Here is a 16,742-nt window from a genome sequence, read left to right as displayed (position 1 = left end):
TATTTGGTGGGAAGTAAGATTCATGAAAAGAACTAATTTCAAGTGGGAATCAAAGGAGGGAAAATAGATCACAATGAATGAATGGTAACAATAGAGCATAAAACAGATCTAGGGCTCATTATTTAAAGTGATGCTGCCAACCCAACAGAGGTAACCGACCTATATTTGTTTTCCTGAGGAAGATTCATTAGGAGCTTATTAAAATCATAAAATCCTCAGTCTTTTTTTATTACATGAAGTTATTTATTAAACTCTATATTGGCTGTTCAAAGTAATTTTTGAAGCTGACTCTGTCTGTTGCTTTTGTATTAATCAGTTTTCATGTTTCTCATTTGTTCCTAGGAGTACGTTGTTGCTTTAGTAGTGAATAACTGCATGTAAATGATGCTTTGCTACTTTATTTTTTGTCTACAACAGTAAAATAATTTAGGTGATTCATCCCGTTTCTTTCCCTCCCAGCTGTGAGCAACACCACAAAAAATGTGATGTCCATTCATCTGTGTTTTTTATCCCCCCAAAGAACTGGACCCGTCCCTTTAAGGAATCAGAGTTCTGGCCCAAACATGTAAAAGAACAGCTGCATTGTTTTATTGCATACATCCAACACCTCTATGTGTTCTAGCTACATGAAGAAGCATTTACATTGCAGTCCATGTGTCAACAGAACAGTTTAACAAATTAGGATTCATTTTTCTTTACATATGGTACAGTTTTCACACGTTAATAAATATCAGTACAATCACGTCAAACGTTTCACACGCCATCGAAAAACAACAGTCTTTAAAGTTATGTAACTTTGTATTCACTGATCACGTCGGGGTTTTCAACCGTACCCTCTGCTGCACTTTTAACATGTTTGGATTCTTTCTAACTGATTTGCATGAAGCAGAATAGATTAAAAAACTTAGTTCCACCTTAAAAACAAAAAAACTGGACTTAAATATAACTTTAATGTGGAAAACAAAACTTAAAAAGGCATCTTGTTCAAATATTCAGCATGAGCCGCGATTCGTCTGTAGTGTAACTGAGAACTTCCTGTGGCACAGAGTGAGCGCCAGGAACTCCAGACCTCTGCTGGTATAACGACATCACACCGATGACACGGCTCCCTCCATCAGCCGCCTCCCGCAGCGCCATCAATAGCCACCCGATAATCAAACGCCTTTCTGTAAACTTTTACTGTCAGTGTGATTTACCGTAAAACGGCGGCTCTCCCGGAGAGGCCGGGCGTTATCGAGTCTGAGAAATGATTAAAGACACGTCAAGTTGCTCCGCTGCATGAGCCTGCAGCCGCATTACTGACACGCAATGGCTTCAGAGTGCAGGAGGGTTATGCAGAAGATAATGAGATCCTGGGCACTCTCCTGTGAATGCAACAGGAAAAAGTGTTCATCTTTTAAAAGCAAGCATAGAAATATAAAAAAAGAACTAAAAAAGGTGGCCAGAGTTAATGAATTCTTAGTGTTGACTCACTAAACAGTGGAGGAGGACAAAAACATGGCCGTTCGGTGTGTGTGTGGTTCATTAGGATAAACACTGTCATTAAACACACCTCTGCAGGAATTGTTGTTCAACACATCTATACACAAAAACTTTACAATGTCTTTACATCAGCAGGACTGAACTGATTCTTCCCTTTATAAAGTCTCCACACATTGTCCCTGCGGGCCTGAAAGGATCCTCTTCAAGGCTGCGATGATAAACTAGTGAACATGAACTCGGCTCTCCTCCCACACAGAGGGAGAGGAACCCAACTGCAGAGTGATTAAGTTGGACCGCCTTCAGGCGGGGATCTGGAACGCTGCGTCAGTGTCAGAGGCAGCCGTGGCGAGTTTGTTGTGTTGGAAACAGATCTACACATTCAGTGCTGTAGGTGTGACAGTTCCGGATCGTTTGCTCGTGTCTATCTTCAGACGACTTGAGTGGAGTTTGCGCTGCTGCTTGACGAGACAAACCTTGTGTGTGTGTGTGTGTGTGTGTGTGTATGTATGTGCATGTATGTATGTGTGTGTGTGTGTGTGTGTGTATGTATGTGCATGTATGTATGTGTGTGTGTGTGTGTGTGTGTCAGCTTTCAGGCCCAGTTCAGGCTGAATCCCTTAGAGAGCATGACTGCCTCCAGGTCCTTGTCCTCCTCCTTTTCCCGAAGTCTCTGCTCCTCCAGCAGGGCCACCAGGGCGTCGCGCTGCTCCACCACCTCCAGCATTTCATTCAGGATCTGCTTTTCCTGAGCCAGCTCCTTCTCGGTTTTCAGGTGGTCTGAGGAGAGAAAAGTGGAAGAGATTTACAAAAACATCCAGAGTTCAGGAAGTGACCAACAAACCAGGAGCATCTCAATTAGGGCTGAAACTGTTAATCTGATTAATTGTGATTATTGAAATAATCGTCACCTAACTTAGTAACTGATTAATGGTTTTAGAGTAATATACAAACTCCAAACAGGCAATTTGCTGTAAAAACACTCGGAGCTGTAATTAAACCAAAACTGTACAAAACACACACATACATTTTGCATATAAGATTATAAACACCTTTGTATGTAAATATGTTTTAGCCAAAACTCCTAAAGTGGCAGTTATAGCTTCACCTGGTTAGGATTTACTACAGGAATGCTGCCATTTTCTTATTTAAAAAAATAATTGAACCATATGTTTATTTGCTTCTGTTAATGTATTTGTAATATTGCATAAAAAGGTTAAATGAAAAATCTGTAGAATGTGGCAAGTTTTATCCTGATTAATTGATTACTAAAGTAGTTGCAGCCCTAATCTCAACAGATTCAAATCTATCAAATAAATGATAAAGCATTTATCTGACAAGTTGAGATGCTTAAAAACTATGGAGCAGTTTAAATATGTTGTTTTCAGTTCTATTTTAAATAAAATGAATCTTAATTCAATTTGATTAAACATACTTTATTGACGCCAAAAGGAAATTAAATGTTGTTTTAACTCGTATTATATTAAAACCAACAGCATTTGGCTGCAGTTTTCACCTTCCACAGCCATTCGCTCCCGGAGCTCCTGCTGCAGCCGACTCTGCCGGTCCTCCAGCTCCAGCTCTCTGGCACTTTGACACAGAACCACAGAAGAAGAAATAAGTTTGAGGCTTTAACATGACAAAACATGATAAAAAGTTTAAAAGAAAATGTATCTGATAAGCAGAGCAAACTTCAAATCATGGTTTTGAGAGTTTATTTAATAGATCAACACAAAGTAAAGCAAAACTGTGTTAGAAATGAAACCTGGACAGTGTGATGGAAGTGAAACTTTATGCAGATCAGATCTCCAGCTCCAGCTCAGGCTGGGGGGAGAACATTCTCCCAGCTCTGAATAATTACACTGTTCTGTCATAAAATCTAATGACAACAAACTGAAGTTTGTGGCTTCAACATGAATAATTCAGAGGGTGTGAAATCTTGTCCAAGGCCGTAAAAATCCAGCAGATTCCAAGCAAATTTACTCACTTTTGTTAAATAAACAATTCTTAGTTCTTCAAAGCAAGACAGATTTAATCCAGAAGCTTTCAGAACATGTAACAAGATAAAACCATAAGTGAATGAGTTTGTTTAAGAATATAATAGTTATTTCAGTAAATAGGTAGCAAGTTGAATTGCATTCTCATAAAAGAAAGCAGAGATTAGATGAAAAATGAACAGAATAAACCCTGACGGTTTGATGATCCGCTGAGCCGCCCCGGTTCAGGACTCCGGGGAAGATGATATTTATTGGCTGACAGTGAAACATCTTTATTATTGCAGACATTAGCAGCCGGCTGCTGAGACCTGGAGCCGTCTGAAGGCTGCGTTGATCTACAGACCTTCTCAAACCAGAAGTTTTATTTGAGATTAATAAAACAAAAAAATCAGAATCTGGAGAAAATGTAAACAAATCAAACACAAATTATATTAAAGCTGAAATTTCCTTCTTCTACTGTCGTTGAGTTTATACGTGTCCCTTTAAATCAGTGTTTTTCAACCACTGTGCCGTGGAAATTATCCAATTTCACCTACGGTACGTATTTTCCAGATGAAAAGCCGCTACTTTTTCCCTAAGCTTTGAACCATGCGGCTTAGCCCTGGGCGGCTTTTCTGTGTATTTTTCTTCAACCACCAGGGGGCTCTTTAGCATGAAGTGAATCATTCGAAGTCAAAATTGTAAATCAAAGAAGAATGTGCTAATTTTCATTTAGAACAAGGTGAACAAGGTGATGAAGGTGAACCTCCATCCCAATCTCAGGTCTTCTGCAACCGTCTTCCTGCTGGAGAAAACCATCCCCACAGCATGATGCTGCCACCACCATGTTTAACCACTGGGATGACGTGGTCAGGGGCCAAAAGCTCCACTCATCTGAGCAGAGAGCCTTCTTCTGCATGTTTGGTGGTTTGTGACAAACTGCAAACAAGAAGACTTGGATTTCCCATGAGATTGTATTTATATTCAAACCTCTTTATTAAGAAGAGATTTGTGGAGTATTTTTACCAATTAGGGACATTCAAAGACAGATTTCATTAACATTTTGTTTACTGTTGAGCAAGTACAACAAACAACCCCCCAAAATTTAAAAGTCACAAAAAACACATTTTTGCCTTTAATTTAATGGATGGTCCACAAGTTGCTTAAATTTCCCAATTTTGGCCTTTGAGGCAAAAAGCTTAGACACACTGAGGTGGAGTCATAAAATTCCCTCATAAATCTCCTAAAAATGATGAAAAACGGTTCTGCTTAGCAACACTTTTACATCATGTTTATGGCCAACCATAAATGCTTTAATTTCTCAGGTCTGAGTGGTGTTGTAAAATGTAAAATGACAACAGCACAATAAGATTTTAATTAGTTTTTTTCAGGTAGTAAAAACAAAAAATGAAAAAAGATTAACACAAAACCGTCTCCATATTCCAGTGTAAACTGTGTCTTCTGTGGATGCAAAACAGTTTGATAACATAAATAGTTTTTGCACAATAATTTACTTACAATATCATGAGTTCTGACTCATAGCGGACCAGGGCGTTCTTCTCCTGCACCAGCTTGAACCACTCCTGCATCAGCTTCGGGTCGTCCTTCTTGCTCATACCTGGAGGACGGGAGCAGAAGGTGAGGACAGGGCGACCAGAGGTCGGGATGTTACACAGACGGGGGCCGAGACAGGCACAGAGACAGCCAAGCCGGGTGTCCTTGCTGAGGAATGGTTGGTGGAAGGAGGAACTGACACCAGCGTGCTCAGTCGGGCCATACATGACGATGATGGCACGCAGAGCGGGGGAAGAGCCCATGGTTGTAGTGGATGTGTACACTTCTGCTTAGTGTACACACTAAGAGCAAACAGCCCACATTCACACACACCCACACACACACACAACCACCTGTTGTTACCATATTGAGTTTGTGTTACCCAGTTTGGCCAGTGTGCTACATACAGCCGCCCCTCCTCGAAGATTTTAGTCTTCTTTTTAAACTTAGTCTTAAAAGTTTGAAAAGAACAAGAAAATAATGAACTGCTTGTTTTTGAGAAAATAAAAACCACAATAAATCATTTCCAAACATTTTCCACCTTTAAAGTGATTTAGATCCATTTACAGTTCAACTCAGAATAAGCAAACGTGTTGCATAAAGAGCTGCTGTAAAATGTTTGTCTGCCAAGCGGCACAAAGAAGAACCTGATACCTGCTGTGAAACACGGAGGTGGTAGCATCATGATCTGGGGTTATTCTTCTGCAGATTAACTGATAATTCTGTCAAAGTGGATTAGAAGAGACTAAATACTAGTCAAAACCTTTAGATGCTCAAAAGCTGAAAATTATTTTAAAAATGCTTTTTATCAAGCTGAAGAACATAAAATACTAGTTTGCTTCGTACAAACAAATCTGTTTGTTTCCCAGTAGAACAGCAGGAGCTGCATCACATTAAGAAGGTGGAACAAGTCTGGACATTATTTACCATCCTAAATCTTAAAAAAAAAAAAAAGTAGAGTCTATGTAAAATTTCCACAAATGTTTCACATAAAGCCCCACAACTTGGAACAAAACCTTTTAGACCCCATTAATGCTCAGCAGTTAGAGGGCAGAAAGTAAGAAATACATCTACTCTTTGCACATGTTCTACTAAAAGTTTAAAATGTTCATGAAATGACTCAGCCCTCGTATCGAGTCTGCCTCAGGGGAAAGCATGGTCAGAGCCACCGGCGTCATGCACTGCATTCAGAACAGCCACAATCTCCGACTTCATTCCTGCTTTGTTCTGCAAAGAGCGGTCTATGCAGCATGCCTGGGGAGGTCTGATGCTGGTGTGATGAAACTTTTCATTCATCTCCCTGCAGCAGGTGGAGCCGAGGAGTTTCAATCAAACACCAGAAGGGAACCCTTGACGCAGCATGACATACTTAGCTGGGTTAGAGGAGACTCTTGCAAAATGAAAAGGAAAAAAAACGTCGTACACAAATAAACGGCATGGCTGTGGTCTCCAGGATGGAGCTGAGCTATTGACAGAAACAGAGACGGACACAGCTGAGGAACAGCGCATCAAACTGAAAGCAGAACAATTACCAAATCAAAACTGATCTTTCTAACATAGTCTGCATCTTTTCATTCCTAAACCACAGAAAAGGTCCACCACCAACAACCCTCAGCATAAACTGTTAAAATCTGGGACAAAACAGCAAAAACAACCACAGAAACACAGAAACACACTGGTTTCCTCACACTCAGGCAGAGTTACGTCTCACAGCTGTTAGATACAGAGACAAACCAGACGGTGCATTAAACTTTAAGACTTGCTCTGGGTAAGATCTGATGTCAAACTGTCACAGCATGCAACTTTTTCAGTCCTCAAATACACACTTGTCTGTGAGCTTCCAGGTATTCATACTGAAGAAAGAATATGCATATTTAAAGGGCACAATTCCCAACAGCAACAGCAAAAATGGGATAAATACAGATTAGCCAAACAGCAAAAAGAAACATGCTGTTGATTAAAAACATGTCTGGATAGTTTTCCCCTTGATTGGACTGCAGAGTTTCACAACTAAAGCAGGGAAATATTTCCTCAGGCAACATTTTAAATTTGCTGGGAAATACTCAACCCTGGATTGTGTTTAATTGCTGTTGAACATTTGCAGTAAAAATAATATAATTACTTTTCATTGTGTAACTGTGTGGTTCTACTCAGACGTCGGCCATTTTGGAGGACATGTCAGACGCTGCTGCATGAGCAACACCACCAAGGTGTTTGTTCAATACAGTTATTGACTGTATTGAACAAACACCATCATCCACCTGCAGCCGTTACTTGGAGACTGACTGAACTTTTCATGTTGATGTTAACAGTGTTTGGACAACACTTCCTCTTTAGCATTCCTTGTGTCTGCTTTACTGATATGTTTAAACTTTAGCAGCATCACCACTAACGTTTGGTACTCTGACGTGTTGCTATCGTTTCTGTTATTGTGAGTAACTGAAGTCAAACATTAGGGGAAACAAAGTAACCCAGAGCTGGAGAGCCTTACGACTGAGAAGGCGACCTGCCACAACTCTGGAAACATGCAGCAAGGTGGCGTTACCTTCAGAGGAACAGCAAGGGCAGAGGGAGAGCGGTCTCCGGCGAGGCACCCCCACAAAGGGCTCAACTTCCACAAGACGGGGGGAAGTAATGAGAGGGAGGGACACAGATGGTGCAGAAGCCAAGGAGAAGGAAGCATGAGAGGATAATGTAGAAGAAAGAACAGGACACCACAAAAGCACAAAGATGGGGAAGGAAGGGGAAGGAGGTAAGGAAGAAAATATCAAGGAGAAAAGTCAACAGAGGACAGAGATATGGAGGAGAAGACCAATCCCCTACAGAGAAGAGCTGGGAGAGATAAGCTGTGGTGTGAAAAATGAAAAAGGGTAAAAACACAGAAGGGAAACAAGTGAAAACAACAAATCCACACAACCGAGCTGGAAAAAATAAGCCTCCCGTTTGATCTTCCATTTGCAGCTCCACAGATAAACTTCAATTAGGTGGCAGCTCCCTGTGTCAGTAATAAAATGGAAATAGCCTACAACATATGGTCAGTGTTTATCAAAGCACATAAAATAATTTAACACCATTACTCCAGCCGCTACTGATCACCAGGGTATCCATGGCGTTCACACACACACTGATAATTGCTTTGTCTTTAAAGAGCCTCTCTGGGTAAATACCTGCCTGAACACGTTTAGACCACCCACCCTAATGTGTTGCCAGACTTTTGAAGTTTGGAGACTTTTGAAGTGCAAATTGGGATTTATTTTTCTAATTTGCTTTCAGTGAAGAGATTTTCCAAAGAAAAGAGGAACGATTGTAAACAGCATGGGCTCCTTTAATTAAAGTCCAAATAATGAAGGTAAAGCATGTTGTTCAGACAATTCGATCAGGATGCGGAGCTGATTGTGTGGGACGTAGTTAGCAGGTTTTACGGCTGGTGGTTGAAGAGTTTTAAGGCCTGAATGTTGGATAATAATGACAAGAGACTATCACAGAGAAAAGAGAAAAGCTGCAGACTAGAATATGTGCTTTGGAAAGACTGGAGTCTTAATGGCTTTTTAATGGCTTCCTCAAATTATGCAAATATTTTTGGAAATGCATGCTCAATAGATTTTTATCTGAACAGGAATAATTAACTCATCTGATTCCATTTTTATGGAAAACTAAATCTAAAGGAAAACAAGTAAATGGTTCCTGTATCACCTGCAGGGCTAAAACGTAACAGCAGTTAATCAACTACACACACTACAGACGCCATAGCAACAGGCGTCCGGTTGTCTTGGTAACAGAGTGAACTGTGTGATTCCTGGTTCTCCTACAGTCAGTTCCATTATTTTAACATCTTCTTTGGATTGTTGTGTTTACTGGTGATGAAGTGGAGCAGTGGAGCCCAAAGTGGGTCCTGGAGGGCCGGCGTCCTGCATGTTTTATTCTCTCCCTGGTTTAACACACCTGGATCCAAAGATGGCTCACTGGAGGCCTAAGAGGAACATTGACAAGCTGAAAAGTTTGTTACTACCACCAGGTAGAGAACTAAAAACCTGCAGGATGCCGGAGGGATTCAGACATAAACTTTTTGAGTTTCAAATTATGCAATGAACCCTGATTATAAATAAAAAAACCTTATTTTAAGATGCACCATTTGGTTTGGGTTTCAAACTAATCCATCTCAGTTGGGATCGGACTGCTTCACCTGATCGCTCTTTTGCTCTTAATGATACTTTCACTTGTGTTTAACTGTTAACTACTTTGTTTCATTTCTAATATTTTTTTATTCTTCTTACTCTTATTTCAGCTCTGCTGTTTTTGAAGTGTTTTATAAATTATGTTGACTGAAAAACTCTGTTCAGCATTCATGCATAGTGCATGAGCCCAACAGTTAAATGGGAAAACAAGCTGGTTGTAAAGAGATGAAACGGCACGCCTCTGGTCAAGCGGATACAGCGAGGAACATTAAAATGCTCACCTTTAAAATCTCCACACAATCACCTGTCAACAAGCAGCAGGATGAAAACACACAAATCCCACACAAACCTGAGGAAACACACACGTCTCCCGGCTCTCGCTGAGATTCCACGACTCGAAATCAAACTACTGGCCTCTCTCAAAAACACTGCTGAGCTCACAGAACGCATGAGGAGAAAAAGATGGATTCCTCCGCAACACGACAGCAACAGACAACATCAAGTCTTAACCCAGATGGGCTTCCATGTTGCAACTACACTTCAGACTCAGCTGCCGCCGTTAAAGGGTTAAAACACTGATCTATCAGGACGGAGAACAGAAACACTCGGAGTGAAGCAACTGAGCAGGAATGAGGAAGCAACTATTGGGGATATAAAGCAGAAGTACAGCAGCACAGAGCCAGACCAGCCAGTTCATGGAGGTTATATAAGACTTTTGTAGTGTGTGTGTGTGTGTGTGTGTGTGTGTGTGTGTGTGTGTGTGAAGGAGGGCTGAATTTCATGTGCATTTCCAATTTACATATTCTATCTTAAATATGTAAATGAATTAACGGAGGGCTGAGATGAAACAAACTGGAAAACTGGAGTAATTGGATAAATTTAATCACAAGAATATAAATTTTAGAGTCAACCCAAACAGGTAGCTTAGAGCTCATGTATCAAAAATCCCCTTCGTAACATAGTCTGGTGTCTTTGATTTATTTTTAAATAATCCCTTTAAAAGATAAGGCATCCATTTCAATTCCTGGTTTTAAAATTTAAAATGATGAAAGAAAAGAAAAGATCAATCCTATCTGTAGATCAATCCCTTCTGTCGGTCCATGACAGGATTGGTAAAAAATATATATACATGTTATTTACCAATCCTGTCGGAGGAATTATATGCATCCAAAACTCGGAGCCGTTTGGGGCAAACAGGGTTGTAAAAAGTGCTTCTATTATAAACAGACCCAGAAAAATACACACATTTATGTTGCTGAGCAGGAAACCGTGTGGCTGCTGCATGATTGGCTGACAGAGTTTAGACAGTAAAACTCTCCTGAGCATCAAACTGGGGTCTCAATCGGTGATTTTTTATGAGTTTATGACAAAACGTCCTGCCGGTGACGTTGTCCAGCAGATCTCCAGTGAGCCTTACAGGTATGACTTACTGCAACGAACCTCATGTTGGTTACCTTCAGTTTGAATCTGGCATCAGAATCAAACTGTGAATCTGATGCCAAACATTTAGGAATCTCTGTCGATCTTTCCTCCCAGCAGCTGTTAGACTTTATAACAAACTAAATCAGTGTTTACATCCCTGCTGGCACCAAACAGTCATTTATTCTGCTTCTGCTCATTTTACATAACATTTCTGCTGTTGCTGCACATCTGTTTTTCTGATATACTGCACTCTAAACACGCTGTTGTCTTTTTAATGTTCAACACATAAATATTATGTACAGTAAACAAAACCTCATTTGCACATCATCCCTTGGATTGAGAGTATTTCTATTAATAACTACACAATATTATATGTTATAATCGTGTACTGTATATTATTATTATTATTGTTGTTGTTGTGTGTGTGTATATATATTTATTTAACACTTTTGGACCTTCAGTGGATCCTACATGTCTTGATGCAGCTGTTACACCTGCATCTTCACTCTGTGGGATAATAACAGTTATTTCTACTCTATTCTATCCATCTATAGATGTCATAGTTGACATCTATAGATGTCATAGTTGACATCTATGGCTCTAACTTTAGATGCAGTCTTCTCTCAACGTCCCATATTTGACATATCCTCAGTCTGTGGCTTTGACTATCTTTAGGTACATTCATGTCTGCATGTCAGGAGCTCTGCACTCTGCTCACAATTTGTTTAACTGTAATGTGTTTTTTATGGTATTTATTTATGGCTTTAAAGATGCAATAAATGTATCGACTCAAAATGAATTCCAGACTGGGACAAAAACAAATCCTCATTGGGGCATGCCTCCTTTTCTATTTAAAATAGATTCCTGCAGCCATAAAATAATGTTTTAGTATTTTGCTGTTGTATGGTTGTCAGCGTCTCCTTGTGCATTTTGCTCAGATTCCTGCTGCCGTCTGTACTGAACAATCTGCATAACAAGGACTGACACATAGCAGCTAATCTTCTATTCCCTCATTCCTTATTCATAACTTCATGATCTTTATAAAAACAGTGTCTGATCTCTGGTGTGACAAGTGTCCCGACTAGAAACCCAGCGAGGGATGAAGGCGGAGAGGTTAAGGAGCACGAACAGTGCAAAGGCTAAAAAGCCACCAGACACTAAAGGTAGACATGTGGGGTACAAAGCTCAAGTAGTAAAACAAATAGGGGAAGGAGAGCTTGGGTTAGCTATTGGATTAGTTTTAAAGCGACAGATTTGAAATACATACCGCCCAGATGCAAGTCCAGGATTTCACTGTAATTAGAATCTCCCCAATAGTCTACAATGACAGGGTAGATTAGAGATAGGAGTTACTTTACACGACCCCAAACTGGGCATCCAAACACAAACACACAGACCAAAAATCTTCAACAGCATGTCATGCAAACACACAGACACGCTGCAGCGACACTCAGAACAAAGAGAGTTGGGCAGGACGCACCACAGTGTGTTCTGCAGTGCAGGAATCAACGCAAACTTGCATTTTCCAGATATATTAAACAGAAAGTTGCATAGATTTGCTGTATTGCTGTTTATGGGGTGAATTTTTGTTCAGTTTTAGAGTCAAATGTATTGAAGAAATTCAGTTTGAGGTTAGTTTGGATGACAAACTAACTGTGGAAACCAGTTTTAACAGATAAGCTTCAGAGGGCTCCAAACAAATCTCAGCAAATATCTGCAGCATTTCACAAAGATATTTGCAGAGACTCTTCTAAAACAGAAGAAGCTGCCAAAGTTCTAACTGGCAAACTGGATGCCAAACATTCTGTTTGCAGTTTAGAGATTGATCAAGGTGCAGAAACTCTCCTCATTAAGAGGCAGCGAGCGGCTAAGCATCCAGATTGAGCACAGACAAATCTATGTGGGGACACACATTCTCCTGATCGCATGCAGCGCTGCACTTCGACGATGGCACACATGTGATGAACAAACAGAGATCAACATGTTTGGAGATGGAGAACTGCTGCTGTGTGTCACCACAGATGGAGACAACATGACAGTGTGCAAAACGGAAACCCAAGTAGATCTGATACCTGATCTTCTTTTGTGCTGTTTGGGTAATGTACAAGTACCTTTATACAAGCCTTTAAGAGAGTAAAGCAGTGCACATGTTAAAATACATTGCAACATCTGATTGTATGAATATTGGATGGGAGACATAAATCTGGCTGCTGGAAAATGGAAAAGATTTAAGTAACTTTATGTTAGTATTGGCGTAAACAAAACAATGTAGGCGTCCCTGCTTCAACAGGCTTCTGAAGATCTGGACCAGATATTTCAGATCCAGGACACATCTGGAACATACAGGACACCTGAGGACACCTGTGGACACCTGAGGACACCTGAGGACACCTGAGGACACCTGTGGACACCTGAGGACACCTGAGGACACCTGAGGACACCTGAGGACACCTGAGGACACTCCTGGAAGATAATTTGTTTGAGCTACAAGCTAACTGAAAAGAAAATGATGATACGCCCTCTAGACAGTGGAAGTAATACATTGTGTTACAGATTGTCTGTGATAGCCACTTGCCAACATGATTTTAAGATCAACAGCAGTTTCATTTTCTGTCTGATTTTACATTGGTAGAACTAAATAAACTGTAAATGTGGACAGCGGAGTGAGAATCATGACTGCAGCGGCGGATTGTGTGGTTTGCAGGTTTTCAGATATCACTGTTATTCCCTTTGGAGCATCTATAAAAGGTTTAACCGATAATGACATGAAGATAAAATGAGGTCTTGGATGGGGGAACCAGTGGGACGCCGACTGTGAAAGGAGATTTAACTGTCAGGCATGAAAAAATCCCTTTAAAATATTAATAAAAAGCAAATAATAAAAGTGGTGACAGCAATTAGCTTTCTAACTGCCGATGTCATGTCGAATTTGTGGTGATATTAAAAGATAAGCTGGTAAAAATTAGCGAGTATGAAAGTTTAATAAGTTGTTACCTGCTTCTCCCCGCAGTGCTTTCTCCACGGCGACACCGCGCTCCTCCAGCTGCCGCTGCTTCTCCTCCACCTGCTCCAGCTGCCTCTGGATGATCTGCGCAGACATATCAAGAATTAACGGCTCAGAGGAAGGAACAGACCAGACATGCCAAATATTCAATTCACATATTTAAATAAATCCACCTCATAAAGTACATCTCACTGCAGCTGTGGAGGAATGAAATGCAACCTGGCCCTTCATCATCCCATAAACGTCGAAGTGAATCTAATGGTCCATACTGAACCAGGACTGGCCGTTTTAAACGGGACTTAAGGCAATTCAGAGTACAAAAAAAAAAAAAAAAAAGCTGCTGGAAATGGGAGAAAAAATGAGCAACAACAGCTGCAATGAATTAAGACAGAAATGTACCAGCTACCACAACACACACAAAAAGTTTGGTATTAAATTCATAAGGCTGCATCTCAGTAAATTAAAAAACTCAAAAAGCTGAACTTTTTACACACAAAGTGATATATTTAAAGTGTTTATTTTGTTCATTTTGATGATTCTGGCCTGCAGCCAATGAAAATGTCAGTTTCACAACAAAACAACAAGGATGAATGCTGCCATGAGTTGTTCAGTGGGGAATCAAACACTCTCCAAAAGGAAGGTAAGCCACTGCAGGCTGGTCCATGGAAAGTTTAGTGGAAGGAAAAGCTGTGGAGCCAAGAGGGATAATCACAGCCCTGAAAGGATTCTGAAGCAAAACCCACTAAGCCCTTCCTGAACCATTCCAGCTTCAATCACCATGGTAACACCGATGTAAACCCAGTTGTCAAGATACCAGAACCACCAATGCAGGTGAGCTGATCAAAGCAAGCTGGACTTCCTGAACAGCTGAGCAGAACCAGAGGCTGATCTGCTTCCTGCCACGATGCACTGATGCAGGAGTTCATGCAAAAGGAGCCCAGTCCAGAGTGCAGACACTGTTCACATGTCTGGATTAAAAATATGATTTATATTCCAGTTTTCTGAGAAGACGAATTTCAGGTTTCCCTTTCATCGTAAAAAAAAAAAATAAAAAAGCAGTGAGTGTGAAAATATGCAAAGTCTTACCTTTTAAATTGAATTACTGAAATAAATTGCCTCTCAAAATTCTAACATGCTTATATACTGACATATATAAGCATGCAGAAAGATTTTCTGTTTGGCTGTGACAGACAGGAAAAACTAAATGCTGAGCAGAAACGAGGCAAAACAGCCAAACAGCCTGAGGGAAGCAGGCAGCTTAGAGCTGAGTCAGAACCCTGAAGGTCCGAATCCCAAACACTTTCCTAAATGAGCCACGCAGCTGGGCTCAGGCCGCAGCAGCTGGGTCACGCTGAACAGCACATATGGTATCAAGACGCAAAAGAGAAGAGAAAAGCAGCCGGAGCTCCGATAATTCAGCTTAAAACCCTGAGATGACATCAGGACAGATTTACTTTGAGCCGTGTACCTGCGCGCGATGCAGCCGTTTGAGCTCCTCCTGCTTCGCCTGTCGCCGGGCGGCTTTCTGGACTCTGCGTGTGAGCTTGGCATTCAGCTCCTCCTCTGTGTAGGTTTTCTGGTAGAGAACAGAAAATATGACTCAGAGAATCTCTTTTATAAAAGTTTCAGACTGGAAGCCGCAGAAGGAGCCTGAAACTTCAGAACATCAACAGCAGAAAGGGAAACTGGACGGTGGAAGGTGAGGCGGGGATTCACCGGACTGGTTTTCTAAAAGAACGGAAATTTACTGAAAAACATCTCGAGGTTTGAATTAACATGTAAATAAGCTTAAACACCACAATTTGCAGAATCGCTAATTAAAGTAAACTCATAATAACATGAGAATAAAGTTGTAATATTACCAGAAAAAAAAATAATAGTAGGAGAATGAAGTAGTAATTTTATAACAGTAACACAAAAAGCATTAAAAATTAAAATGAGGAATGTTGAGTATATTGTAAAGTCTTACTTCTGAATAAGTTTTACAAAGATGAAATTTAACTCATCAGCATCAAATTATTATCAGGATTTTGTGCAAACGAATGAATTTTTTCAAAGAAAGAGATTCGGACTCATCCACGATTCTTTATCATTAAAATGTCTTTTCTTCTCACGTAATCTGACAACTTGTATTCTGATAAAATTGCATGTTTATTTTCTAATGTTATGACTTTATTCTCATTCTTTTTTAACACTTCATTGTACCAGATTAATAATCCTTTACAAGCAAATAAAAGACAATATTTGTAATAAATTAAGTGATATAGAATTTTATCTAATTTCTATCTTTCAGGTAATTGAAATCTGCGGCATCTTTTCTGTACTTCTAGTCTTGAAAAATAATAAAATCACAAATTTCCAGACTCCATAGAAACCACAGATTGGAGATGCTCTTTTATAGGATGAATTACAGTTTGCTTATTTAAAAATGGCTGGAATTTTCTCGTTTTCAGATGACTTGCTGGGACATGAAAAGCTTTCATAAATAAGAAGAAAGGAGTAAAGGCAGCGAGGCAGAACAAGCTGCTCCAGTCGGCTCACTGGAGTAAATCCACACGACAGATGAATATTTACGACATAAACGTCAGAAGGAAGAGGAAGACAGAGATGCAGTCTCATCAGAGTGACCAGTAGAGCGAGCTTTTAGGAAGAAGTCACGTTTTAGAGCATCCAGCAGTGAGAGAGCGAGCGCCGTTTATTAGTTGTGGGCCAGAAACACGCAGCTTGTTACGACAGCGAACTGTGCAGAAGTGGAGGAGCGAGGAGTGGAGGGAGTTTTCAACAGGAAAGGATGTAATACTGCTACCTTTGTGGCGTACGATCTCTTGAACGCCAGCGCGTGAGGAACATAAACAGACTTGATGAAGACAAGACAGAAAACAGGGAGGAAAACAGACATGATACAGACGACATGATTAAATGGGTTAATGATCACGTTAACCCTCTTATGACCAACCTGTCGGCGCCGACAGGATTCCGCATGTGTAATTCCCATTACCGTAATTTATGAACAGTTCAACATATCAAAAAAATTCCAAAAGTGCAGAAAAGCTGAGACATTGCGCTTTCAGGGCATATATGATATATTACGGTAGCCACCCGGGAAAGTTTGATATGAGCTTGACCAATCAC

At 40.4% G+C, this 16,742-nt stretch overlaps 1 protein-coding gene and 1 long non-coding RNA gene across 3 annotated transcripts in view; one reads left to right on the top strand and one right to left on the bottom strand.

Moving 5' to 3' along the window:
- Positions 1–566: 566 nt before the first annotated feature.
- The window catches only part of mical3a (microtubule associated monooxygenase, calponin and LIM domain containing 3a), a 98,874-nt gene continuing 82,698 nt past the window's right edge, over positions 567–16,742 (bottom strand). Inside the window, exons 41-49 of one of the 2 annotated variants that reach the window (XM_016672044.1) lie at positions 16,417–16,467; positions 15,079–15,186; positions 13,601–13,694; positions 7,555–7,620; positions 6,433–6,474; positions 4,974–5,073; positions 2,996–3,069; positions 2,050–2,259; positions 567–1,964 (exon numbers count right to left, since the gene is read on the bottom strand). In XM_016672044.1, the coding sequence (XP_016527530.1) occupies positions 2,075–2,259; positions 2,996–3,069; positions 4,974–5,073; positions 6,433–6,474; positions 7,555–7,620; positions 13,601–13,694; positions 15,079–15,186; positions 16,417–16,467 (720 nt within the window). In that variant the 3' untranslated portion in view covers positions 567–1,964; positions 2,050–2,074. Of the gene's footprint in view, positions 1,965–2,041; positions 2,260–2,995; positions 3,070–4,973; positions 5,074–6,432; positions 6,475–7,554; positions 7,621–13,600; positions 13,695–15,078; positions 15,187–16,416; positions 16,468–16,742 lie in introns of both variants that reach the window. The other variant, XM_016672042.1, reaches the window with a different exon arrangement.
- Positions 1,896–11,235, top strand: LOC107836382 (uncharacterized). The gene is made up of 2 exons (XR_001662266.1): positions 1,896–1,964; positions 9,906–11,235. It is a non-coding gene; the product is annotated as an uncharacterized LOC107836382 (long non-coding RNA).

The sequence above is a fragment of the Poecilia formosa genome, unplaced genomic scaffold (assembly GCF_000485575.1).
Source record: "Poecilia formosa unplaced genomic scaffold, Poecilia_formosa-5.1.2 Scaffold55, whole genome shotgun sequence".
NCBI lineage: Eukaryota > Metazoa > Chordata > Actinopteri > Cyprinodontiformes > Poeciliidae > Poecilia > Poecilia formosa.
Note: the sequence above shows the minus strand (reverse complement) of the source record. Positions and strands in the feature narration are given on the sequence as shown.